The 26,233-nt window shown below is 36.5% G+C and overlaps 2 protein-coding genes across 3 annotated transcripts in view; one reads left to right on the forward strand and one right to left on the reverse strand.

Moving 5' to 3' along the window:
* Positions 1-18,035, reverse strand: part of GLMN (glomulin, FKBP associated protein) — a 38,970-nt gene extending 20,935 nt beyond the window's left edge. The window contains exons 1-8 of the mRNA XM_087960611.1: positions 17,924-18,035; positions 12,789-12,848; positions 12,254-12,379; positions 9,621-9,740; positions 5,640-5,748; positions 4,579-4,825; positions 3,868-3,970; positions 984-1,174 (exon numbers count right to left, since the gene is read on the reverse strand). Coding sequence (XP_087816737.1) covers positions 984-1,174; positions 3,868-3,970; positions 4,579-4,825; positions 5,640-5,748; positions 9,621-9,740; positions 12,254-12,379; positions 12,789-12,824 — 932 coding nt within the window. The 5' untranslated portion in view covers positions 12,825-12,848; positions 17,924-18,035. The remainder of the gene's footprint in view (positions 1-983; positions 1,175-3,867; positions 3,971-4,578; positions 4,826-5,639; positions 5,749-9,620; positions 9,741-12,253; positions 12,380-12,788; positions 12,849-17,923) is intronic.
* Positions 18,036-18,048: 13 nt separating this feature from the next.
* The window catches only part of RPAP2 (RNA polymerase II associated protein 2), a 46,228-nt gene continuing 38,043 nt past the window's right edge, over positions 18,049-26,233 (forward strand). Inside the window, exons 1-6 of one of the 2 annotated variants that reach the window (XM_026674102.2) lie at positions 18,049-18,161; positions 18,905-18,944; positions 20,368-20,482; positions 21,390-21,488; positions 23,318-23,383; positions 24,837-24,925. In XM_026674102.2, coding sequence (XP_026529887.2) covers positions 18,110-18,161; positions 18,905-18,944; positions 20,368-20,482; positions 21,390-21,488; positions 23,318-23,383; positions 24,837-24,925 — 461 coding nt within the window. In that variant the 5' untranslated portion in view covers positions 18,049-18,109. The remainder of the gene's footprint in view (positions 18,162-18,904; positions 18,945-20,367; positions 20,483-21,389; positions 21,489-23,317; positions 23,384-24,836; positions 24,926-26,233) is intronic. The other variant, XM_087960610.1, reaches the window with a different exon arrangement.

The following is a 26,233-nucleotide window of genomic DNA, read 5'->3' on the forward strand; positions in this document are numbered from 1 at the left end:
AAAAATTTAGGATTTGTACTTTGTGTTGAGACTATTTTAATATCTAGTGATTTATTAGGGAGATGTCTTGTTCAGTAGAATTGAATATTTCAGATTAGATATTACTTCTACTTTTTAGGCATTTGATTTACTTAGCAATAGCTTAAATAAAATTAAAGGTATGGCCTTTTTTCTCAACTATTACTAATTATACAATTTTTATCCTATTTGTATGATCCATTATGGATTTGTAAAATTCATTAGCCACCAATCTTACTGAACAATAATTTTGAGCAGCTACAATATTAAAAGAGAAAACTATATAAAGTTGCCATCTAATAATATAATAATATATTGTGCATTTATATTATGTATGTATGTAGGTAGGTATGAAATACTATTAAAAATCAACCTAGTTAAAAAGATAGAGAGGGAGGGAGTATGATGAAAAGAGGGGTGGGATCCGTTGTTAAATTATTCACCACCTCCAATATGGTACCCCTCCATTGGAGCCACAAGCCAACTGACAGAACCAGGTCTTTATGCTCTATTGGAAGGCAGGGATGGTTTAAAAATGCACTAAAATTAATATCTTTCAAAACCTATATGCAGGATGTTAGGTACTGTATGCCAACCACTATATTTTATTAATTTTTTTTCAGAGAAAGTATAACTGCATTTAGGAATGTTCAAATGTCATACATCAAACAAGGAGCTATTGAAAAGAATACGGTAATCAATTTGAACATTTAAAATAATTTATATACTAAATTGCCTATGGGGCCTGACTTTGTCTATGGGGCCTAGTGTAAATATTATTCCCTTAAATAGGTCTTGTCTGCTTGTCCATCACCTGATCCTTAATTTCATCCTCCCAAATTAGAATGATCTTTTGCCAAGCATCCCTGCTGAGCTGGTCTGGAATACAGTATCTTCTATACCTCAGCTATTTAGCCAAATAGTAATTTCCAAGCCTACAAAAAAAAGTACAATGTTGTACTTACTTGAAAACTATTGGGAGGCAGTCAACACCAAAGCAGTCCTGAACAAATACTATATAAGATAGACATGCTAAAGCATCTGAAGATTGTTGCTTGTCCATTTCTGATATGTCTTCATCATCCCAGTTTTCACTTTTACATACTGGTTGAAATCGCACTTGTGGAAATAATTCTCTAATATCTGCTAAAATTCTCTGTTAAAAAAAACAACAGAATATCTCCTGCTGCAAATAAAGAGACACCAACATGCAGTACTACTTTTCATGACTAAACATCTTAATGAAACATGTTGAAATGCACCCAGACATAATGTGTAAGCATGAATTTCACTCCCCCTAAAGAAGGAAAATATACATGCCTTCCTTAATTTAATATCTCATCTCTTTATATAATATTTCAAGGACGTTCATACTTTTTACTGTCTATAATACTGTGGTAATGTGCAAGTTCTCATTCACGGAACCTTGTGCCACATGACAATCAAAAAGCCTCAGGTTCCAAACATCATAGCTCAGATGCCAGAGCAAGAAGTTCATAATGACTTCAAATACAAGCACAGACACAAGGGAAATAGATCTATGGTCCTCCCTTTTTGGGCTACTGAGATATAGCCTCACTGAATGAGAGCAGTGAAGGAATATCCCCCTCCTGTGATGGTAACTCATACTGTACATATATGCAGAAGGTCAAGCAAAGAGAAAGAAGTGAAAGAAATTCTCAATCATTTTTTAAAAAAGAAACAAAATAAGTAGGCTGGAGGCCTGGAGCATGCCCAATATATTCCCCTTTACTCTGCCTTGCTGGATAAAAAATTTGGGCTGAAAGAAAGTGGAGAATACTTAAGAAGAATGCCTGAGAGAAAAAGGAGATGAGGGAAGCACTGAACCTAAATGTCTCTCAGGAATCAACAAAACCTTAAGTAATTTGTGTCTGACACTTCAGCTGCAATCTATGGAGACGGGAATTGCAAGGATATAGTCTATGGAGTCACCTTGCAGAAAGATAGTGGCAAACAAATGTAATAAATAAAATTATCCAAGAAAAGAAAGCTAAGGACTATCTCTAACAAACATTTTAGACCTGGTTTATAGCATTTTGTTTTCTGGTGTTATCAGTCTATCAGTTTCTAGAAATTGCCTCTGATTTTTAAAAGATAAGTTTTTGCTTTTGTGTAAATTCCATTCATATACATTTGTCCCATTTAAAGATATTTAAGCCTTAATTGGATCTCTGCCTTTCTTTCTATACTGTTCTACAGGAGATTGATGTTGGAGATGTTCTTTGTGATTGGATCAGTGCTAAATATCTTACTCTATCTATGCGAAGTTTATTTAGGGCATTTGATAACAAAAAGACAAAATGAACTTTAATTTTTTTACTTCCCTAATTTTAATAAACTTAATATTTAAATCATAAAATTTCTATACCAGCTCTTGAAAAGGAGAGAGCTTTGTTGTTCTCAGTTACATGCCTCAGAACTATTAGGACAAAAAGATACTGCTCCATAGTTCTACTTATTCCATCATCATTTTCATAATGGTGATGATCAGTTTATAGTGAGAAATTTGCCTGCGCTATGACATTAACTATCTAAAAAGCACTGGTTAATTATTAATAAATCATAATGGGTTGGTTCATAATCAAAACCCAACAGCACATTGTGTCTTAATAGTTTGATCATGACATAAATGGTTTGTTTTAAAGGTAAAGTTTCCCTGACAGTTGTGTCTGACTGTTGGGTGCATTGCAAATTTCTGTTTCTTGGCTGAGGGAGCCAGTGTTGTCCGAAGACAATTTCTGTGGTCATATGGCCAGCATATAAAACAAAGGTGCACAGAACGCTGTTACCTTCCTGCCAAAGCAGTACCTATTAATCTACTTGCATTTGGATGCTTTCGAACAGCTAGGTACACAGGAGCTGGGGCAAATAACAGGAGTTCACCCTGTTGTGCGGAGCTCAGGTCTTAAATTGGGCTGTCAGCTCTCCAGCTGACAAGCTCAGTGTCTTCAACCACTGAACCAATGCGCCCGCTATTATAATTATCTATTATTCTAGTTTAGTCACTCATCTGCAAACTACATGTAGGTTATGAGTTGAACCAAAGCATCATTTCCTTCTTAAAATGGGCTTAAAAGGAAATTTAGAATGAATGCGAACCAAGCTGAAGAGTTTAATGTCTACCTTCCCTACACATTGGGTATATGCAAATGTTTCATTTGCAGAATTTTTAATGAAATTCTAAAAAGTTTACTCAGGACAGATTTACTGAAGAGTGTGTGTGTGTGTGTGCGCGCGCGCGCGCGCATATACACATATACATATACACATGTACACACAGAGATAGATTCAGGTAGGCTGTAGTACCAGTAGGTCAATTGTACATGTAAGCTCATGTTGGCATGAAAAGCACATAGACAAATTTATACTGGAGTAAATAATCAGATCAGCAGCATATATAAGCCAGCAATGATGCAAAAAATAAGTCCTGATGGTATTGCACAAATGGCATGCTTATGTAATAATGCCATTGATATACGACACAAGATCTCTCAAATTTTTGAGATGATATAACCATGTGCTTGTGATTCCCCACCCCTTGTAATTCCCCTCCAGCGGATACTATCAATGAAGCTGCATAGAACAAACTCTCATCAGGACTTCTTTCGGCATAGTAAAGTGGAATTCATCTGTAGTATCTTCACATTTCTTCACTTCAAGGGGCTGTTTGTAGTTCCCTTATCTGAATCACCCTGCTTTCAGGAATACTATTCATGAATCTTGATAACCACAGATAGGAAGCCAGAGTTTGCCAATCATTTTACAAATAACTGTTAACTCCGTTTACAACTGGGGCAGAAAAAGAAGACGAGCCCAAGGTGGACTTACAACTATCTCCGCTGCAAACTGCCTTAGGGGATTCTCAGCCATCTCTTCAGGCAATGGATCAAGCTCTGCCATTAGCAATGGATATTTTAAACTTTTCAGGCAACTGGAAACAAAAGTAGAGCACATCAGAGAATCAGTCAAGACACCAAATAAAAAGAGCGCCGGCACAGACCTGTATTATTTGAGGTATTTTAGAACTAAGAACCAGCAGGATGGCCAAAAATGGAACCGTTACAGAATCTCAAGCTCTTCTTTACAGAATCCACTAGTATTATCCAAAATCAACATGAAACTAGTGAAACATTGTAGACCAGTATCTCAATCCCTCTGTCTTCCCAAAATATGACTTCAGACATAGCTGGTATATTTTAACTATAATAAAAATGAAGCTGGTAATTTCACAATAGAACTAAAGTAATAGAGATTTAATAAAAAGAACTAAAAAGAAAAAAATGTAATAAAAATCAAGTTCACAGGTAGACAAGAATTGATGTTTTGCTTAACATACCCTATTGCCTTGGGTTACCTGTGCTAAACGATGAATTATGTTTTACAAAACAATTTCATGCAACGTATTAGTGAAAGAGTATGCACTGAGTTTTATCCTACATTTTCTGCTGATCGATCTCTGAAATTGCTACGTGCAATTTTACAAGTAGCTGTAAAACCTATGGTGTTGGATTCTTTACATAGCAAAAGTGGCTTACTTACAATCCTAGTAGTTCCTCCTTTAGATCGTTGCAATTGCCACCTGATATGGTCTCCATGTGTTGAACAATTTCAAGGACAAATGGTCTGACAAACTGTGGTAGAGCATTGAGGCACTGGCAAAGCCCGTGCTGGTCTTTTTGCAGTTGCTCTTTTGTGTAAGGAATGGGGAGAAGGGAAAGTTGGCTCAAAATGGTAGACAGTGACAACCCCACTGAATAGGCTTTCTTAGTATCAAGTTTAAGAAGTGCTAAAAAAAAAAAGAAAAACATTTATTAGAGAGCATTCAAGTTTATTATCTGAGTATATAGACCAAGATACTTTTGGCATGCAGATCTAAGAAAAGAACAACCATTAGCTTGCTTCAAAGATATAATGTGATTTGCTTGGTTTAGTTTGCCATGACATTTGAACAGTGTCTGAACTATGTCTTCTGCTTCATTTTACATAAACCATGTTTGCCTTGCTCAACAAACTATAATTAAAGCAAGTCATGAAATAGGAGGTGTGAAACCAGTCAATATTTAGCCATATTTTTAGAAGCCATAGTTTTAGAAAATTCATAGCTTCATATTAGCCAGATTATGATTTAGCAAGTATTAAACTAGTGCCATAAAACATATTGCTTTAACCTCATAGTTCATCACTTCCTGGATCTTGGCAGAGATTTAGAAGTGATTTAGGTTGTTTGTTTTCTAATAAACACCTCAGGATTTTCACTTATATTTGTATAAGGGCTGATTTTAAGCATCCTAGGAGTTTCTTCTTGCACCCATCTCAAAAAGATCAGTTGACTAAGTAGGAATCAATTGCCTGTCCTTCCTATAAGTGGACTTGAACAGATTTATAGAAACTAAAATCTATTACCTGTTACTTTTAAAGGGTGCTTTAAGTATTTTCCAACAATTACAGCCTTGGAAGACTTTTGAAAATTTTGTGTGTGAAACCACTTAACTGCAACTAGATAAGCTATCAGGCGAAGGGTTCCCAGGTATTTCTGATGCAAATAAATTGGCAGTCCATCCGTCATCATTTCAAAGTTTGAAAATTAAGACACTTGTTACCTTCTTGCAAGGATTTAAGCAGAAGTAAAATAGCTGCGGATGTCTGTTCCCTAGGAGCTTGTTCAATCTGTTCCAGGAAGCCCAATATAAGCTCTTTTGCACTGCACAACTGCAAGAAAGAAGAAAAGCTTTGATATTCTTAGATGCCCAAAAGGCATTTGATAACGTGAATTGGAGATTTATGTTATTATTATTGGAACAGATGGGCTTTGCTAGAAAATTTATTCAAGCAATAGAAGCCATATATTATGAGCAAACGGCAAAAGTAATGATCGATGGAGAACTTACAGACTCTATTAATATTAAAAAAGGTACAAGACAAGGATGCCCATTATCTCCTTTGTTATTTGTATTGACTTTGGAAGTCTTAAATAGAAATATTAGAGAGGATACAAATATAAAAGGAATGAAAGTTAAAAGGAGGAATTTAAATTGCAAGCCTTTGCAGACGACTTGGTCTTTATTCTGGAAGATCCTCTTGAGACAGCTTTAAAATTATTCGAAAAGATAGAGATGTATGGTGAGATGGCTGGCTTGAAAATAAATAAAGACAAAACAAAGACTTTGACAAAGAACATGTTATTAAGACAAAGAGAAGAACTGACAGACCTATTGAAAATTCAAGTTACGAATAAAGTTAAATATTTGGGGATATATTTGACGCCAAGATGTACTACACTGAAAGAGAATAACTACCGATTTATCGGGCGTATAACACGCACTTTTTCCCCCTGAAAATAGGGGGCAATGATGTATGCGTGTTATACGCCGATATAATGTTAAGAAGCCTTCGTGAATGCTGCTGGGATCGGGATCAAGGACACAAATGAAAGAAGGGGAGGGAGGAAGCAACCAAGCCTGTCCTTCTCTCTGGGTCAGCTCTGTCAGTCGCTTCTCTCGCTCCTCCACCAGCACAGGAAGAAACTGCTTCAAAGAAGCGGGGCTTCCTGAAGCGCCCGTTTCTCCCCCCCCCCACCCGCCCGCCCGCCTCGCCCGCCCGCAGTGTGCCTGCTTCAGCCTGCCTGCCTGCCTTCGTTAATGGTTGAATCGGAACAGCTTCGGCTGAGTAAAAGAGGCGAATAGTTATTATTCTCAGCGAAGCTGCTCCCAAACAACCAGAAACTAAGGCAGGCAGGCAGGCAGAATGGGACACTGTGGATTGAAGCGCGCGGGGGTGGGAGTGGGGGTGAAACGGCGCTTTCCTGAAATTTCCTCTTAAAATGAAGATGCGTGTTATACGCCTGTGCGTGTTATACGCCGATAAATACGGTATATTAAACTTAAGCAGCAGATAGCATCTGATCTGAAAAATGGGAAAACTTACAATTGTCACTGATAGGTAGAATTTCAACAATTAAGATGAATATTTTACCTAGAATGTTATATTTGTTTCAAACAATACCAATTAGGTTAGGTAAAAACTATTTTGAAGAATTAAATAAAATTGTGTTGAAGTATATATGGCAAGGTAAAAAGCGAGAATAAAATTAAAACTTTTACAGGATGCTAGAACTAGAGGAGGATTTGGCCTCCCTAATTGGGAGTTGTATTATCAAGCTGCAAATTTAATGTGGGCTAAAGAATGGATAACGTTAAGAAAGACTAGATTGTTGGCATTAGAAGGACATGATTTACTATTGGGTTGGCATGCTTTTCTATGGTATAAGGGAACTAAATCACAGGGTTATTTTAGAAGGCATTATATACGGGAATCGTTATGGTTGAATTGGGAGAAAATTAAGAAACAATGTTATTTGAAAATTCCAGTTTGGTTATCAACTATTGAAGCCTTTTCTTATCCTATAATTTATAAGAAGGAACAAACAGTTAGATATGGGGAATTATTAGATGAAAAGGGTGAACTTAAACGATGCAAAATTTAGAAGAACAAGGTATAAAGATGAATTGGTTTTCATATGCGCAAATACATTCAAGGTATCTTAAAGATTCCAAAATGGAAGGATTTTATAACAAAATGACTGATTTAGATAGGATTTTGACAGATACTGATGAAAAAGTGATTAAAAAATTATATAATTATTTGTTGGAAATTAAATTGGAGGATGAACAAGTTAAAGAAACGATGATTGCTTGGGGAAGAATTTTGGATATGGGATTGACTTAGAGAAATGGCAAAAGTTGTGGTCTCAAAATTATAAAATGACAATGTCAATAGCATATAAAGAAAATTTGTATAAGATGTTTTACAGGTGGCATTTTCCTCCGACAAGAATAGCAAGAATGTTCAAGAACAAATCTGAAAAGTGCTGGAAATGTCATCAGATTCCTGGTTCATATTACCATATGTGGTGGACGTGTGAGGAGGCCAGGAAATACTGGACTAGAATTTGCATATGGTTGGAAAAAATGACAAAGAAACATATAGATTTGAAGCCAGAGATTTTTTATTGGGAATCTTACCTGATACATATAATAAAAACTTAAAGTATTTGATTGTAAATGTATTAACAGCAGCGAGAATTGTATTTGCTAAAAATGGGAAGAGTGAGAAAATACCGTTAGTGGAAGAAATCATTAAGAAAATATTGGAATGTGCTGAAATGAGTAGATTGACATTTGAAATTAGAGAACAAGAAGATAAACAATTTTATGAAGTTTGGGATCTTTTTTATCAATGGTTAGATAATACAATATAATAATAGAATAGTTAGAAATTTAGGAAATAACGAATATACATTTTTTCTTGGTCTTGATAACACTTTTAGCATATTTTATTAAGATAGACTTGGTATGATTTTATGATTTGTTATAAAATAAAGTAACTAAATTACAGTTATCTCGCTTAAGTATGAATTAGTTAAATTATAGTCAAATGATTGTTTAATAATGATATTAGGATATATAATTGTTGATTGATAATATGAGTTATTATGTAACATAATTATTATGATGACTATGGAATGGATGCACAAAAAGGAGTGGTAAACCAACCGATACACTGTCTGTAAATATATGAAGAATGATGATGTTTTTTATGTTATGTTTTATGTTTTATGTTTTTTGTGTTTTTGTTTGTTGTTAAAATCAATAAAAACTTTTAATACAAAAAAAGAAAGAAGAAAAGCTAGAACAAAGCTTCAAAGATTGCAGGAAAGCAACGGGAACCCACTTTTTTTTTGCTGCCAAGATAATTACCTGGTCGTGATTCCACTAGGAATTGAGCAGATTTGAAGGAAACTTCATTTTTCATCTTTATTTTATATGGTCATCTTTACCATGTTAGGATATTTTACATGGATATATTTTGCATGATATTTAAAAGGTGCACATCAAGTTACTTTTCCACTTACTAATTGGTGAAATAAAATATATGTCACCATTTTAATCAAGATATTTACTGATCTAAGCAATTAAATATTAAAATGAAGTTACATTTATTAGATTTTTATCCCACCTTTATTACTTTTTAAGTTACTCAAAATGGTGAACATGCATAATACTCTTTCTCCTATTAGTCCAAAGTCGCCCGTTTTTCATGCCTGAGATGGACTAGAATTCACAATCTCCTGATTTGTAGACCAGCACCTTAAGCACTATACCACACTGGTTCTTTAAAGGTTTTCTGAAACAGAAACAGTTCTCTTCTATGAAAACAGAATTGATTCTACTTAGCGATTTAAATAACATCAATAGCAATTCAAATTAGAGATTTTGACTGGCCAGTTTACATTACGTTCTATTAGAAATTCTGATTATGCAAAAGGCTGACACTCCTAAATGATGCTCTTGTTTTTCTGAGTATCACTCCATTCATTTATATTCTCAAAACACTTTTCACTATATTTATGGAAAAGGGGACATTAAATTTTCCAGTTCCTTCAGTTCTGTACCCATTTCTTGATCAGTTGCCTACAAATCTGAGAATGTCTAATGTCTATATCAGCATGAAAGAACACAATCAAAGGACAATCTTTAAAAACACTACTAAAAAACAGTTTCAGCACAAATGTTGCAACTTACTTCTACCAACTTATCCAGTATTTTCATACAATATTGTCTCTCAACATCATCTTGCTCTTGTTTCAGCATACATCTGAGAATAGGTCCTATAAGACTCCAGCCCATATTTCTTATAATAACCTGTAAGGTGAAAAAATTCAGCTGCAGACAAAAAATTAAAAACAGACATCAAAGGCAAACACAGTGATCTACATTCAATGTCTTCTATGTCGTCACATATCATTAATCAGGAAGCTTCTTGAAATCCAGTACAAGGACAGATGATGGAATGCCCTCCAGATGTTGCAGAGCTCATTAGCTCTAATTACTGAGGTTGAGAAAACAACATTTTGGAAGTGGTAGTTCAGAATAGCTGGTGATAAGCACCAGGGTCTCAGGGCCTGTGGTAAATTAGAAGGAATATGGTAAGATCAAAAGTTCTACCTCCCACCCTCAAATATGCCCATTTTTTAAAAAAAAAATCAGTTATTTTGGCATTTTGTCTAAAAAAAGGAAACATAGTATTTTAGAAGTATTTCAAGAAATACCTGTGTATCTTCTACTTCTCAAAGTCTCGAATTCCAATTCATACTAAGAAATATCTTTGTTGCATGCCATTCTGCTCATGTTAATCCAATTAAAGAGCACCTTCCCAAATAAAGTTATAGCTGAGCAGCAGAATTTCACAAATCCAGATTTGCTCAGACATTAAACTAAGATTTTAGCACCAGGTACAAACAGGATTCTTTTATAGAAGGCCGATTATAATAGATAAACTTATTAGCACAGAATGTTCCTGTATAGTTCAAATGCACGGATCATAACAGTACTGTGATAAATTCAAACATAGACTGAATTTATACAGTGCATTAAAATGTGAAATCTCTTTTATGGCATAGCCTGTTATGTCAATTTGACCACTGAGCTGCATTTAAAAAAGGGTTTATTGCTTAGCATGTTGTACAAACCCAGTCAACTACAATTATTCAATTGATCATGGCTTATTACAGTACCGAAACCCAATCTTCATTATGTATTTATCCCTTTTCACATGAAATATCTTTCCTAATAAAATTAAGAAACAGGTTATGGATATTTAGTTAGCTAGGGTCACATGCTATTAAAACTTTGAATCCTTACATATACTGGATGCATACTACTATCAAAAATATGGAACAAAGACTATGTAAAGCAGGGGTATCAAACTCAAGGCCCGGGGGCTGGATCGAGCCTGCAGGGTGCTTAGATTTGGCCCACAGGGCCACCCTGGAAATAGCAAAGGACTGGCCCATGGTGCTTCTGCCAGCAAAAACGGAGCTTGCAAGGGCCATGTGCGGCCCTCCTGAAATCCGTTTTCAATGGTAGAGGGTTGCAGGATGCCATCCCAGCAAAAAAGGAGCTTGGCCCAAGCTCTGTTTTTGCCGGCAGAGGGCTGCAAGAGGCTGTTGGAGCTCAAAACGGAACTTGGGAGCCCGTTTTTCGCTGGCAGAGTGCTCGGGACACCACAGGCACCCTGACATGTGTGATGTCATGCTGGCCACACACCCCCGGCCATGCTCCTCCCCGAGGTCAAACACAACCCTGATGCGGCCCTCAATGAAATGGAGTTTGACCCCCCTGATGTAAAGGAAAATATTTGTAGCTCAGGGTTGAAATGAGGGGTCCTTGGTGCTCTCCTGCAGAGTTTGGTTGCTTTCCTGCAGAGGTTTCATTACCCAAAACTACTGCAGGTAACATCATCAGTAACTGACGATGTTACCTAGATTGGGTATGGAAACATCTGCAAGAAAGCAACTAAGCTCAGAGAGCACCAAAGACCCCTTATAGATAATATACCTTGACTTAAAAACAATTTTGTCAAACTCATGCATCAACCTTTCCCATTGGTCCTTCTGAATGGGAATCAAATGCCTGATGAAATTCCAGAAAGCCCCAAGGAACTGGCTGTTTATCCAGGTCTTGGAGTAGAATGTTTCCCCTGTTTATCTTTTACAGGTAGTCCCCGACTTACAACTGATATGAAGTTACCAAGGACCCCCCAGAAGGGTTTTACGACTCAGATTTGAAGTACCAACATTTCTCCCTGTGGTCACGTGACTGCCTTTTGGGCGCTCAGCATCTGGCCCACATTTACTGCTGCTGGCAGTGTCCCAAATCACACGACCATGATTTATGTCTTTACTTCAGATTTCTGGAAAAATAACACCCCATAGCAAACAATGGTTCATTTAATAACTACAGCATTCACTTTAAAACCACCCTGTTCGCTTAACGACCACCATAAAAAAGGCTGTAAAATCAAGTGCAGTCACTTGGTGACTTGCTTTATGACTATCACAAGTATAATCAAACTTGCAGGTTCAATTAGTGGAGGACTACCTCTATGTTTGCTTTGTTGTTGTATCACCATATTGTGATTATTTTTAGTGATATTTGTACTTGCTTCAGCTCATGTTTGGCATTCCACTGTTTTTGTTATTTATTGATGTGAGCCACCAGATTTGGTTGGAGTTGAGCAGCATCCAAATTGAAAAAATAAATTAAAATAACATACTAGGATGTTTAGCCTCTGCTTTACAGCAAGAACATACACAATTTCTATTTTTTCATCTTTGTAATCAGATAGAAAACAAAAATATGTATTTTTGACTCACCACATTTTTTTCATTTTGTACAATTTCCAATACATCAGCTATATTCCCTTCCTCGAAACACTTCTGTCCAGCAACTTGAAAAAGATTATAATCTTCCCCTTTAAAATTCTCTTCATCAAGAAATTGCTGAAAGTATATATCTTTTAATTATAATTCACAATATAAACATAAGAAACATAATACAATATTGATACTGTACTATTACAAGCATTTTCAAAGAAGGTTGCAGCATAAGAACATGTAAGCCCTTTAATATTTCAATTACATAGGGTATTGTATCAAATTACTATTAATACAAAATTAACATTTTCTTTCAGTATAGACTACACAATGAGTTGCACTCCAAAGATTATTAACAGCATGAATAAATATCAGGGTGAAATCAAAGATCATTTAGACACAGATTCTCCATCCTTGTACGAATAAATGATAATAGAGCCCCAAATTAGATGAAAAAATGATCAGATTTAATTATTTTCCAAGATGAAAACAATATTTTCAAACTTGATAACTTAGCAAGCAATAAAGTACTTACGCATCTTTGTATTAATTCTTGAAGTTCTTTTGCCATTTTTTTTCTTGCTTCTCAAGAACCCTATCATGAAATAAAAACAGATGTGAACAAGTGCAAGTTTCCTTTTCTTCCCCCCATTGCTGTGAATTTTCTTAAGGGAGATTATGAAAAAGCTAACAAGGAGAAAGAAAGGTATGAGAAAGAATATAGCTTTATGCAGAGTTGGCATACTGGTCCACTTAGCTTAATCCTGCCTATGTTTAACAATATTCAGGATTTCAGATACTGTACAATTTTTCATAACATCCAGGATACTGAATAATTTGCTAGTTCCTACAGCTGATACCTTGCTTCCAGTATCAGTTATTATTTAGGTCTCTATCCCAGCAGTTTAAGTAGTTCTAAACTTACAACTATTCATTTAGTGACATTCGAAGTTACAACAGCAAAAAGTGACTTATATCCATTTTTCAGACTTATGGCCATTGCAACATCCCCATGGTCATGTGATCAATATTTGGTTGCTTGGCAATTGGCCATGCATTTATGATGGTTGCAGTGTCCCAGGATAATGTGATCATCTTTTGCAAACTTCTGACAAGTACAGTCAATGGTGAAGCCAGATTCACTTAGTAACTATGTTACTCACATAACTGCAGTGATTCACTTAAGAACTGGCAAAAAAAGGTTGTAAAAGGGGGCACAACTAACTTGGCAGCTGTCTTGTTTAGCAACAGAAACTTTGGGCTCAATTGTGGTCGTAGGTCAAGGACTATCTGTATCAGCTTAACATGCTGCACCTCACAATCTCTTGTTTGCAAACTTAAAGATACACTGCTATCAAATGCAGAGCAGGCTAAGGATCAAATGTGTTTGTAGATTCTCAGTCATCCAGGTCATGGTAATCCCATAGGTGATTCTTCAAGAGGCAACGATCTTTCTGGTTTTTCTTTGAAGGTGTTTTGCTTCTCATCCAAGAAGCTTCTTCTCTTCCAGAGTTGAAGAAGCTTTTTGGATGAGAAGCAAAACACCAAAGAAAAACCAGAAAGTTCCGTTGCCTCTTGAAAAATCGTCTATGGGACTAAGAGTCAAATAAATAAAAGCTGGTTTGGTTTAGTGGTTAAGACACCAGGCTGGAAATCAGGAAACGATGAGATCTAGTCTTGCCCTAGCTATGAAAGCAGCTGGGTGACTTTGGGTTAGTCATTCTCAGACCAACATACTTGACAGGGTTGTTGTGGTGGGGAAAATGGGAGGAAGGAAAAGTATTAGGTACATTCTCTATCTTGAATTATTTATAAAAGTAAAGGTACATAAAATTAAATCAAATTAAGTACTCCTTTCCCAGTCCATTCCAGTACAATGAGAAAGTACATGAGTGAAAGATGATAGATGGTCTATCCAATTCCCTTAGACCTTGCCAATGGCAGTGCAGGCAAGAACCAGAGCCAGTGTGCAAACTCATAAGTGTGGAAGAACAAGGTTGTGTATTATAAGGCAAGTTGTGATTTACCTTAGAATAGTACCCGAGGGTGGCATAGTCATCCAACCACGACATGGAGCTTGGTTTTGATTCAGACAGGGGCCCATCCTAGTTACACCTAGCCCACCTTGCACTACTGAGGGTTGATTGTTTTGTTTTCAGTAAAGATTCTAATTGTGTTATTTTGGAGAGTTCTGCCAAATGAAGCCAAATTACCAAATAAGATTTAAGTACCTGCAGAGTGAGATTTCTGGTGAGAAGCCTGACACAAAACAACGATGTTCTGCATTGCATATCCTAAAATTTTCTGGTTTCCCAGCTAGATCTTAATTCCAACATTAGAAATGGGACACTTGAGAGCAGCAACCAGATTAGGGACATGCTACACTACAGCACAGTGGTTAAAGCATCAGAGTAGAAACTGGGAGATTTGAGTTCTAGTCCTGCCTTTGGAACAAAGCCACCCAGGTGACTTTGGACCACTCTATGAGGCAGCAATGGGAAACCATTCCTAAAAAACACTGCCAAGAGAATTGCAGGGACTTGTCCAGGCAGCCTCCAAGAATTGGACACAATTGATTGGAAGAAAAAATAATTTTATACTGATCTCAGATGTTTCTTGATCCTAATCTTCAGAAGTACAAGTGATTTTTCAAATATGAAAAAAACATTTTTAAAAGGAAATGCTCAGGATCATATTCTAAAGAAAAATTATTCATGATTCTCAGAGCAAAGTACCTCATCAAAGTTGCATTTTTGTAAAGCCACATGTGCCATTCTATAATAGTCTAAACATATGCAGAACATACAATCATATGTATGTCCTACTCATTTATGCATCTATTTGCCTCTCCTTAATGTTGTTTCCAACATGTTGAGTTTTAGAGCATGTCCTTTTATGTAAAACCATCTGGTACTTTAATATCAAGAAGCTGATGCTGCTAAATAAATGATTTTTAAATACTTTTAACTGTTAAGCAAAAAATTGTGGTAACATGGTACTTGGGGAAACTCCTCAGACACATCTCTTGGTGCCACCAAGTCTCCGTCCGCCATGCTGAAAACCAAAATAATCTAGCATAATCTATTCATTTATAACAGATTTTTATTTATTTATTTAGAAAATTTGCCACCCATCTGATATCCAACATCTCAAATTTATTTATTTGCAAGGACACTGCAATGTTACAAAACATCCAATGGAGCTAACTTGCCTTCCAATCAATACTTGTTCCATGGTTGACCATGCCCCCCCCTCAGGAATTTGTGGATAAGCAAATCTACATTGGGGGAATTGGGAGTGTGCTCACCCCACCCTCTCAAGTTTCCAAATGTCACAACCCAAAAGTTTGCATACCCTGAAAGGATATGCTGGAAAAGATAACAGAAGAAATCTTATCTCATTTCAGAAGCCAGGATTCAGCATCTGATAAAGTACTTAGAAATCTGAATCCTCTTTCACGCTTGCAAAGTAATGTAGGCCAGCCTTAACCTTGAATTAAACAGGATATGCTTCCAAGCAAACAGTGGCTAATAGCCTTATATAAGCCTACTGAGTCAATTACAGTCACAATGCCTTTACCAAAGAAATGTACACAATTTCAACTTTTTTTAAAAAACAAAACTTTTTTTTCACCTCAAGATGTGGAAGCTTATTGAGGCAAAGGGAATATCAGCTACAACTATGATGAAATCTACTCTTTGGGCCTATTCTCATCTGCCATTAAGACAACACAATCTCATCTTGACAGTACCAATTTTCCCTTTTGGTTCCACAACAATCTCCTTCTTCCATCACTACCTAGCCCATGAATGACATGGCCATAGGTTTTTAGTAGCAATACTAATGCAAAATTTACTAATGCTGCTTTTTAGTCCAGCATCATCTAACAATAACATCAAGGTGGGTAATTTCATTCATTTTTCCAGAGGGAAAGTCAGCTGGCCTATTTTAAACATGACTCAAGGGACACTTTGGCAGTGTTGGAAGTGGCAGACACAACTCTTCCACTCTTGTCTCTAACCAGTCTCTATCAAAGCCATATTCTCCCAGTCTTTGCAACATTCAAAAAGTATTTGGTTCCTGGGTTCCCTTGATTTATATTACTGTACCACAAATGTGTAAATATGCACTACTTCTAACACCATTTTTTTCTCCACGCTTCAAAGAGCACAGAGAGAAACCCAACCTTTACATAGAAATCACCCAGGTGAGTTGGACAGCTATATAAATTCGTTTAATAATTTCATTTAGAGAAAAGGCTGGGAAGCCTTTTCCCTATTCCACATTAAAATATTATCATATGTCTCTAACATAAAATGCAGCAGCACAGATATTTCTTAGTACAGCACATGAAAAATAAGGAAGTTGAATTAATCTTATCTGTCAATTTCAATATCTTACCCCCAGCTGGGAATAACAATAAGGCTGCCCAGAAGTTAATCAATTTTAGTTCTCCTTTTCCACAAAATCAAATTACCCTGGCAGAACCCCATTCCCTCCTCATTGGGGCAATTTTGACCTGAGCATCTTTCTATATGTATCCTTATTTCACAGTGTTTTTTAACATGGAAAATGCCCACATGGGATGTGGGTTGGAGCAAACTAACAAGCTTAGAGAAGACTGGACAGAGACAAACCTTGCTGCAACTCTATGACTGGTAGAAGTTTTTTCTGTTGGTTGGTAAAACGCTGAAAGGGGTCATTTATTATAATTATTTAATTAATTATTTAAATTCATCGGTCCTATCCCAACTCCAATAGGCTCTGGGCAGCAAAACTATACAAGAAAACCAATTACATTGCACATAATCAATGCACACATAGACAAATCAGGACAAAACCATTCAGCAGTTGTGTCAAACATCAGCATTTTACTAACTCAAGGAGTCCCACTGTAATTCCACAGTGACACGCACACACCTCTTGATGAAAATTGTCCTACCTGCAAACGGCCTTCTCAGCAGTTTTTAAAATCAACACCATGAAGAATGAAATGGGTGATAAGGAAGCAGTTAATAAACGCTCCCAGTAAGAAAGGCAGTTAGTTTCTTTCCCCTGTCCCAAAGGTGCTTTTTCAAGAGGCAACTGGACTTTTTGGTTTTTCTCTGAAGACGCTTCAAAGTCTTCAAAGAAAAAGCTTCCACATCTTGAGGTGAAAAAAAATGTGTGTTTTTTTTCCCCAAAGTTGAAAGTCCAGTTGCCTCTTGAAAAAGCACCTTTGGGACAACCATGACCTGGAATGACTGAGAATCTCCATAGATAAAGACAGTCTCCTTCTGAAAACCTCATTTCCACAAAGGTGATGAGTTGTAACCCACCCACCCCACTTGTTTTGTTTTTTTAAAAATAATGGGTGGGAAAGTTAAGACTTTCCTTTTAGTTTCTTATTAAGACACAGTGCAGTCCTTACTGACCGGAGCCGGATTGACCACCCAGCGTTTATTATAAATACCGCCAGAAATCCACCATGCAAGTTTATTTAGGAGGGGGATTCTGTGCAGCGCCCTTTACTTGGCATGAGCAGGCTGGAAATCGACGGGGAGCAGCTATTTTCCGCCGCCCCCCCCCCCCCCCCCTTCATCCCTGCCTCTTAAACCCGAGAGGAATTCAGCTGACATCCCCCCCTCCCCGCCCCGCTTCCAGCCCCATAGCACGCTTTCTCCCCCCTACCGTTTGGGGTGCGAGTAAAGAGCGAACCTCTTGCGCCTCCACCGCCCGCCTCCGCAGTCAGACGCTCAGCCCGAGCCGCGGCATCTTCCCCGTGAGCACGTCCTACCTCCCCCACCTCCTTTTAAGCCCCGCCTCTCCCAATCTCCTCCCGCCCGGTGGGGTGAGAGGTCAACGCCGGGGAAAAAAATGATGGCGGAAGAAGCGCCGCGAAGTTCCTCGAACGGGCGCAGAGGCTTAGGTTTGTTTTCATTAAAAAACAAACAAACTACTCTCCCCTCCCCATTCCCCGTTACATGGGCTATTCCTTCCTATTTCCTTCGAATCAATCACGGGAGGGTCAAACCATTTCGCAGCTCTGTAGGGGTGGGCAAAGGGTTGGGGGGGGTGGCAAGGGAGAGAAGATGAGAGAAGCGGGTGGTATGCAGTGTATGGGGAATAAACCTCCAGGAAATCTTACCGTCACAACATCCAGATAATACCTACTCCCAGGATAGTGGCCGGAAAGAGATGCTTTTTGGTTGGTCGGCTGGTTGTAATAATATTCCCAAGCTTCCAAAATGTATTTCTTTATTATTATACTTACACATATTTATTATACATTATGTTCACACTTTCTTTATTAGCAGCATTATGTAGGATCTCATTTAGACTCGGAGACAGCAAGCATACCTAATACTCCAGCGTCCTTACTTCCCCTAGAACAGAGGTGGGAAAAACTATGGCCCCATTTATAACTTGTGGACTTCAATTCTCAAAATTATGGCTGGCTCAACTCTGGGAGTTGAGGTCCACAAGTCATAAAAGGGGCCATAGTTCCCCACCCATCTCCTAGAACAGCAACCCTGTGAGGTGGACTGGGCTGAGAAACACTGACTGACCCAAAGTCACCCAGCCGTTTTTTTATGCCAAAAGTGGGACTAGAACTCACCATCTTTTGGCTTCTACAATTTGTTCTTAATTTCTTCTTGTTCTTTATATTAGGAAACAAACCACCTTTAAAAAATGAAAATGCTGCTGAAAGGTATTGTTTCTAAATATTATTTGCTTATATATATAAAAAATTTTATATATGTCCCAACTTCCATGATCTCCTTTCATGTTATCCTCCCAACAGCCATATAAAAGAGCCTAGAGATATCTATGGGTCCTAAAGTTGTCGTGTGCAGATATTTGGAGCTGGAGCAGAGAAGATGCTTGGGATTCAAAGAGCTGTGGTTCTGTGGTCCAGAGTCCCCTAGTTGGTCAGAGAATTGAATCTAGATAGTAGTGAGCAACCTTTTATATCAGGATCACATGCATTTTTGAACAAGGCAGGTTTTTAATTTGAGTTTTGAAGGGGTTGTGTGTTCTATAACAATCGTTTAACCCTTCTGTTTTGGGTTGTTTCCAATCTTAAAAGTTCAATTTTCCACAGCTAGAGTCCAGGGACTGCAGATTGCCTCTTATCACTTTGACTGCTACATCATACTATTGTAGAGATAATATACGAAGTATCATAATTCCAAGATGATAACAAGACTTATCTTAACTATTCCTATTGCTGATGACGCTTATAGTACTGTAGTCCTCAGCTTACAACCAATCCCTTCATTGACCACTCAAACTTACAATCTACCTGAAAAAGGGGACTTGTGACTTGGATCTGAAATTCTGAGGGTCACCCCCCCCTCACGGTCACACGACCACACTTCAGGTGTTTAGCAACACAGCAATTTGTAGCGCCCTATGGTCACATGACTGTGATTTACTACAATTTTGCTGAAAACTGGCACTTTTGGTTTTTAGTAAAATTGCTCCATTGTGAATAATGTATTCGCTTAACAACCATGTCATTCTCTTAAAGACTGCAGCATTCAAACTTACAACTGCTGCATTTACTTAACCACCACCGTGCAAAAGGTAAAAATGAGTCAGCCATATGACTGAATTGTTGTACAACAATAAAGGGCAGGTTCTATTACAATTGTAACTTGAGGATTATTAAATAAGGACTTTATAGATAATGGTTTATTACCAGAGGACACAAATATCTTTGGGGGTCTTATTTATTCAAAGACAGCTCCCTGTAAGTTCTGTGGGAGACTTGCTCTAAAGTTTGTGATTATAGGATTACAGTCTAGATTTATTTAATCAGTTTGCTTATTACCAGCCTTGATTCTAGGAAGATTGTTTGATCCTGCTATGATCTTTGTAAATGAGTTTTGGGGAGATTGAATATACTCTTAACTGGCAAGCCCCTTTGTGCTCAGCTGCTAGCCATTATTCTAGAGCAAGACAGAAAATTCAAACCAAGTTTCAAAATAAACCTTAAAAAAGGATGGTTTTATGTCATGAATATAACATTCCAATGAAATACATTACTTAAATAAAAGTTTTTAAGCAAACTGATATGAGTTGTCCAAATATTATATACACTACATTGTTAAATCCTTATTCATTTCTAGGAAAGCAGCACTTGAAGCTGCTATTAGGAAAAAAATTGAGTGTGAGCGGAAAGCATTGCAAGTTGTTGAACACCTGTTGGAAGATGACGTTACTGAAGAATTCTTTGTGGATTGTGTATGTTCTTTCCTATACTTACTTTTCTTTACATTTTTGGTTGTTCCTACATGTATTAGGACTGAAACTCCCTAAATTCCAAACCAGGAAAATGCTGATTTAAATATTAAACACTTGAATGTGATATTGTTGTCAACTTTCTGGGTTCAACTTTAGTCATATTACAATATGCTTATCATGCGCGGAGTTGATAAAGGACCTGTGGTAGCACAGTGATTTGAACGCAGTATTGCAGGCTAACTCCGCCCAAAATCCTGTGTTCGATCCTGATTAGCTCAAGGTTAATTCAGCCTTCTGTCCTTCTGAAGTCGGTAAAATGAGGACCCAGATTGTTGGGAGCAATTTGCTGATATTTGTAAACCACTCAGAGAGTGCTGTAAAGCATTATGGAGTGGTATATAAGTCTAAATGCTAATGCTAAAAAATGTACTATAGTGACCATGTTCACTAATACTAAGGCAACATTTTTACCAGTAGTTGGTTAAACAAACCTCAAGTTCATACATGCTGGTAAGACAAAATGGATGAGACAATATGCTATGCCACATGGCTCTTTTGTGAACAAGTCTTGTGTTTTTAGAAAACTTTTCCGATATCTGAAAGTTACAGAAGGAAATATAAAAATGTCATTGGAGAAGGCAAGGGAGAAATTCCTCCCTCTGTTTTTATGTGAGAGGATTTCTGTGGGAGACCTAATGCCTTAACTTAAATTTGTATTTATTTATTTTTTAAAGAGTAAGACTGAAGTTTTTGGGTTTGCCAACTGAACTTTGGCTTTTGAACAGATTAGAAATATCATGCTATATTAAATATCCAGTTAGTTTTTAGCCTCTTAAATTCTAAAACTTTGCGTACATTACCAGATGAAAATAATTTTAACAGGATCCTCTTGGCTTCGTCATTTCAGGGGAGGCTTATAACATCTTCTCACTATCAGGATGTGGTAGAAGAACGATTTATCATCAAGATATGTGGCTACCCTCTCTGTCAAAATAAGCTACAGAAGGTAAGAGTTTATACATGGGGTGCGTGCTCTTGTCATTTTTCATTCAAAATATATTGCTTCCAGGGAATTGACTCACACTAGCCTTTTGCTTATTTTGGTTAAATGAGATCAATTGAAGTTCACTCTCTCACACTTTTCTCTATGTAAAGATTAGGATTACCCCAAAATCAGTTAAGTTAAATTGATGTTCAGCATGACTGGGAAAAAGGGGGGGCTCAGAAACTTGGCTCCAAATTGTTTAATATTATTCAATGCATATAATGCAGAACAGTCATTTTGTGTTATGATTTTATTTTTTTTATAAAGAGTTTTTATTTTTTTAAAAACAAACATACACATACAAAACATAAAAACATAAAACCATCTTCCATTTTATATACATATAGTGTGTCAGTTGATTACAAATCTTTTGTGCTATCCTTTTATAGTCGTTTACTCAGTTTATATCAATTTTTACATTGTCAAACTAACATATGCTTATATATTTATCAGTTATTAATCATCCATGACTATTTATTCCATCACTTGATATGAGATATTCCAAATTTTATCTTAAAATTTATGTTATACTTTCAACCAATGGTTATATATGTCTATATTATGTTTTATATCAATCTATTAAATTTCTATCACAGAATTATCTAGTCTATTACATTACCATGTCTTTTTATCCAACCATTGATAAAACAAATCCCATATCATATAAAATTGTTTATCTTTTTGTTCTCTAATTTCAAATGTCAATTTACTCATTTCAGCACAATCCATAATTTTCTTAATAACTTCCTCCTGCATAGGTATTTTATCGTTTTTCCAATTCTTAGCAAATACAATCCTAGCCACTGTTAATACATTTACAATCAAATATTTCAACTCTTTGTTGTATATTTCCGGTATAATTCCCAATAAAAAGATCTCTGGTTTAAACTCTACATGTTGTTTTATCATTTTTTCCAACCATGTGTGGATTTTAGTCCAATATTTCTTTGCATCCGAGCATGTCCACCACATATGGTAATATGAACCAGGTATCTGATGACATTTCCAATGTTTATCTGATGTATTCTTAAACATTCTTGCAAGTCTCGTTGGGGGTAGATGCCATCTGTAAAACATCTTATACAAATTTTCTTTATATGCAGTTGACATTGTCATTTTATAATTTTGAGACCACAATTTTTGCCATTTTTCTAAATCAATCCCATATCCAAAATTTTCCCCCCAAGCAATCATCGTTTCTTTAACTTGTTCCTCCTCCAATTTAAATTCTAATAAGTGTCCATAAAATTTTTTAATTACCTTTTCATCAGTACCCATCAAAATTTTATCTAAATCAGTCAACTTATCATAAATGCCCAACAGCAAGTCATGCCCTTCTAAGGTCAATAGTCTATTGTTCCTTAATGTTATCCATTCCTTTACCCACATCAAATTTGTCGATTTTCCTGTTTAATTAAATGAAAGAATGTCTTGGACAGAGGAAAATGTTCCATCCAATAAGTAATATTATTCCTGAAGGATTCTCTCTCTGTGTGGCCTACTGATTCATTTTGAGATGCTTGGCATTGATTTAGTAGCTCATAAGATGCTTCACATGCATAGAAAAGAATCAGATACAGATAATGACACAGTCAGTCTGATACAGGCAGCAGAAAAGTACAGTACCAAAGAGAAACAAGATAAGTGAGGGAAAGAGTGCCTAAAGTTAATACAAGTAATTGAATGAGATAGTATGATGTTTTTAAAAACTGTGATAAATATATGATTTGAAAGAGAAGCATGCTGAACTAAGTTAATCAACTAACTTCTTTGCATTTCTTACATTTAAGGTGCCAAAACAAAAGTATAAAATTTCTACAAAAACAAACAAAGTATATGATATTACTGAAAGAAAGGTAAGTTTAAAACCATTCCTAAAGTTATTGTGTTTCATTTATTGTTTCACAAGAAAGAGCTTCAAAGAAATCTAGGCTATGTCCATGAACCCCAGGCAGCTTTTTTTATCCTGATTTTCACTTACTGTTTTTTCAGTCAATTTGTCTGCCATTGTAGTTGGATTTTCTTTTCTACATTACTCTACCAGTGTGGTTGGATGTTCTTTTCATTCCCAGGTTATTCAAAGCTATTTCACCTAAATGTCTTTTAAAACAAGCCGACATAAGTTGATTCCGTCAGACAATGTTTAACTTGAGCAAATAAATATTGGCTGAATTTGTATATTGCACTAGGTCATAGTTTGCTCAGTGATGGGTTATTGGCTGGAATCACACTGAACAAAAACTGTACCATAAACTATAATGTGCACCCACAAAGGCTAAATCTGTACAGTGTTCAGGGGTAGAGCAAATAAATGTGATTTGACAGGAACTCAGATCAGAAAATAATTTTCCTTCATTATGTTGCTTTGCTGCTCTTCTAATTTGAAGTCTAGATGTACAAGTGCCACCTAACCAAGGTTGATGTCCTCATATGGTTCACCATAGACAGAATGCTTAACCACTGACTGTTTCCCAAATGACATGACAAATGGCAATTATCATTGTTTGTCTTTCTCTTGGCTAAGAAGTTCTGTTTTTTTAACATTAAGAAGAGTACAGTAACCTGATTGGGGTTGGATTCACTATGTTCAACGGTAGGAGAATATAAATCACTTGTCTCCCCAGTTCACTTCTTGTGCAGTGTGTAAAATCATACTTGGTGCTGCTGCAAAAACTTCATTTTGCAGCAACTGCCAACTATCCTCTGCCCAGGAACAGAGAATAAACTGTCCACTGGTTTGAAGAGCAGGCTAATGTTCCAGTGAATCAGCCAAGAACAAACTATATTTGCCGACTTTAATTAAGGCACTCCATATTATTTACCATTTGCCTTCTGAATAGTTGGCATGCACACTGAATAAAATGTAGCTGGTACTTTGTCTGGTATTTGGAATGCTTGGTAACATCAGCTACTCCTAGAAAAAGCATACCAGACACTAAAGGGAGAAAACAAATAAAGGACAATAAATGTTATACTGTAATATGTTGACTTCAGCCTACTTGCTATTGTAGAACCGATGGGGGGGAAATGAGAAAAAGACTCAAGAGGTACTAAGTTAACATGTCTGAGAACTCAATAAAGTTGTAGGCTACAACTCTTAGAAGTTTCAGGAAAATTATTTTCCTATATATTCTCTATCTTTATTGGGTATTGACCATTCCAGTTCAAACTGTGCTTGGGAGAATACCCCTCTCTCCAAAAATGTGTTCATTGAATCTTTATATCCATCTTTCAATTTAACTTTGCACCATCTTTATTTTGTTACACTAAAGAAATAACTGTTGTTCTTATTCTTTTTGTGGGGAGCAGCGTTTTTGCAGCAATTTTTGTTACAAAGCATCAAAATACTTTGAGGGCCAAATATCCAAAACTCCAGTGTGGCTTCGAGAAGAAGAAAGGTACTTAGATGACTCATATTTCTTCCTCTGATTTCTTAAAAATTCAAAGATGATGCACTATTTGTAAAGATTGTCTTATCTGACCAATATGTATTTTAGATTTTTTTTTTCTCCAGGCCAACTGCTGATTTCTAATGTTATGGATTGTCTGACATAAAATTTGATGCTGTTGTTAATGGGGGGAAAACAGATGTTGGTGGATGTTAATAGGAGAAAAACAGAAACATAAGAAAAATATTTTTTATTTGTCAAAGAATATAATTCATATCATTTAATCAAAGCTTGTCCTATTGATAGCCAGTATGTTTATGTTTAAATAGGAGATCCATACAAATCCATATTAAATGAGACTTAATGTAAAAAAAGTCCCCTAAATTTGCTTTATGACAAATCAGATTATTAGGTTATGGATTTCACTAGAATCTAGTACTAGTCTGCCTGACAGAAATCTTCCAGGCTTCCTAACAGAGATTTACCTCACTTTAAGCTATAATTTGATTTCATTTAGCATATTGTGTGAATTCAGACTGTTGTGCCTTACTAAGGAACATGATACATGAACCCATCCATTACTTTCCCAGACTTGAAACTTGAACTGAGCGATGCTCAGAGGTATGAAGTACAGTTTCCAAAGCATCCTGGTTTGGTTAGGGTTATAACTGGCATACCAGCCAAAGCTGAATAAAGGCATCCCCTGACTGGTTAAGCAGGCTGCTGTTTAATGGTTTGTCAATCCATATCCTATATTGATTGCTTTTGTTTTAGATCATTACAATTAACTGGCTTCTCTCCAAGGTGTAGTAGCGTAACAGATTGTATACATCTTCAGCCTGCCCTGGGTAGGGGAAAATACTGCTATTACTATTGCTTTACCACTGGTACATCTAAGGATCATTTAAGCATTTCTTATTCATGGACTGGAGACAAAATGAAGGCAATGTTATGAAGACAAAGCAGAAAAATGATATTGTCAGGGCATGTTTGTGCTTTGATTAGGTACGGAAGAGAAGGACTCATTTTAAATATTGGTGATCAGTCTAATCATAATTAAAAAGGCAAGGGAGAAATGTTATCCAAGGATGCAGAGAGCTGGGATCAAATTGTGTTTTACTATTTGTTAACAACAGGGAAATGGTAGCCAGCACTGCTCTGCTTGATTTGGAAACCATGCCTTATTTGAAGTCTAGATAAGACCTTTTCACCTGAAAATCAGGATTATCTTGCCTAATCTTGTTGGAGTACTTGTTCTAATTTTAGTGATGATACCAAGCAAGGACTGCCATCTTTAAATACTTCCACATGCAGCAT

This window comes from Notechis scutatus, chromosome 3 (genome assembly GCF_049901735.1).
Source record: "Notechis scutatus isolate UNSWTSFEM ecotype Mainland chromosome 3, rNotScu1.2, whole genome shotgun sequence".
Lineage (NCBI taxonomy): Eukaryota > Metazoa > Chordata > Lepidosauria > Squamata > Elapidae > Notechis > Notechis scutatus.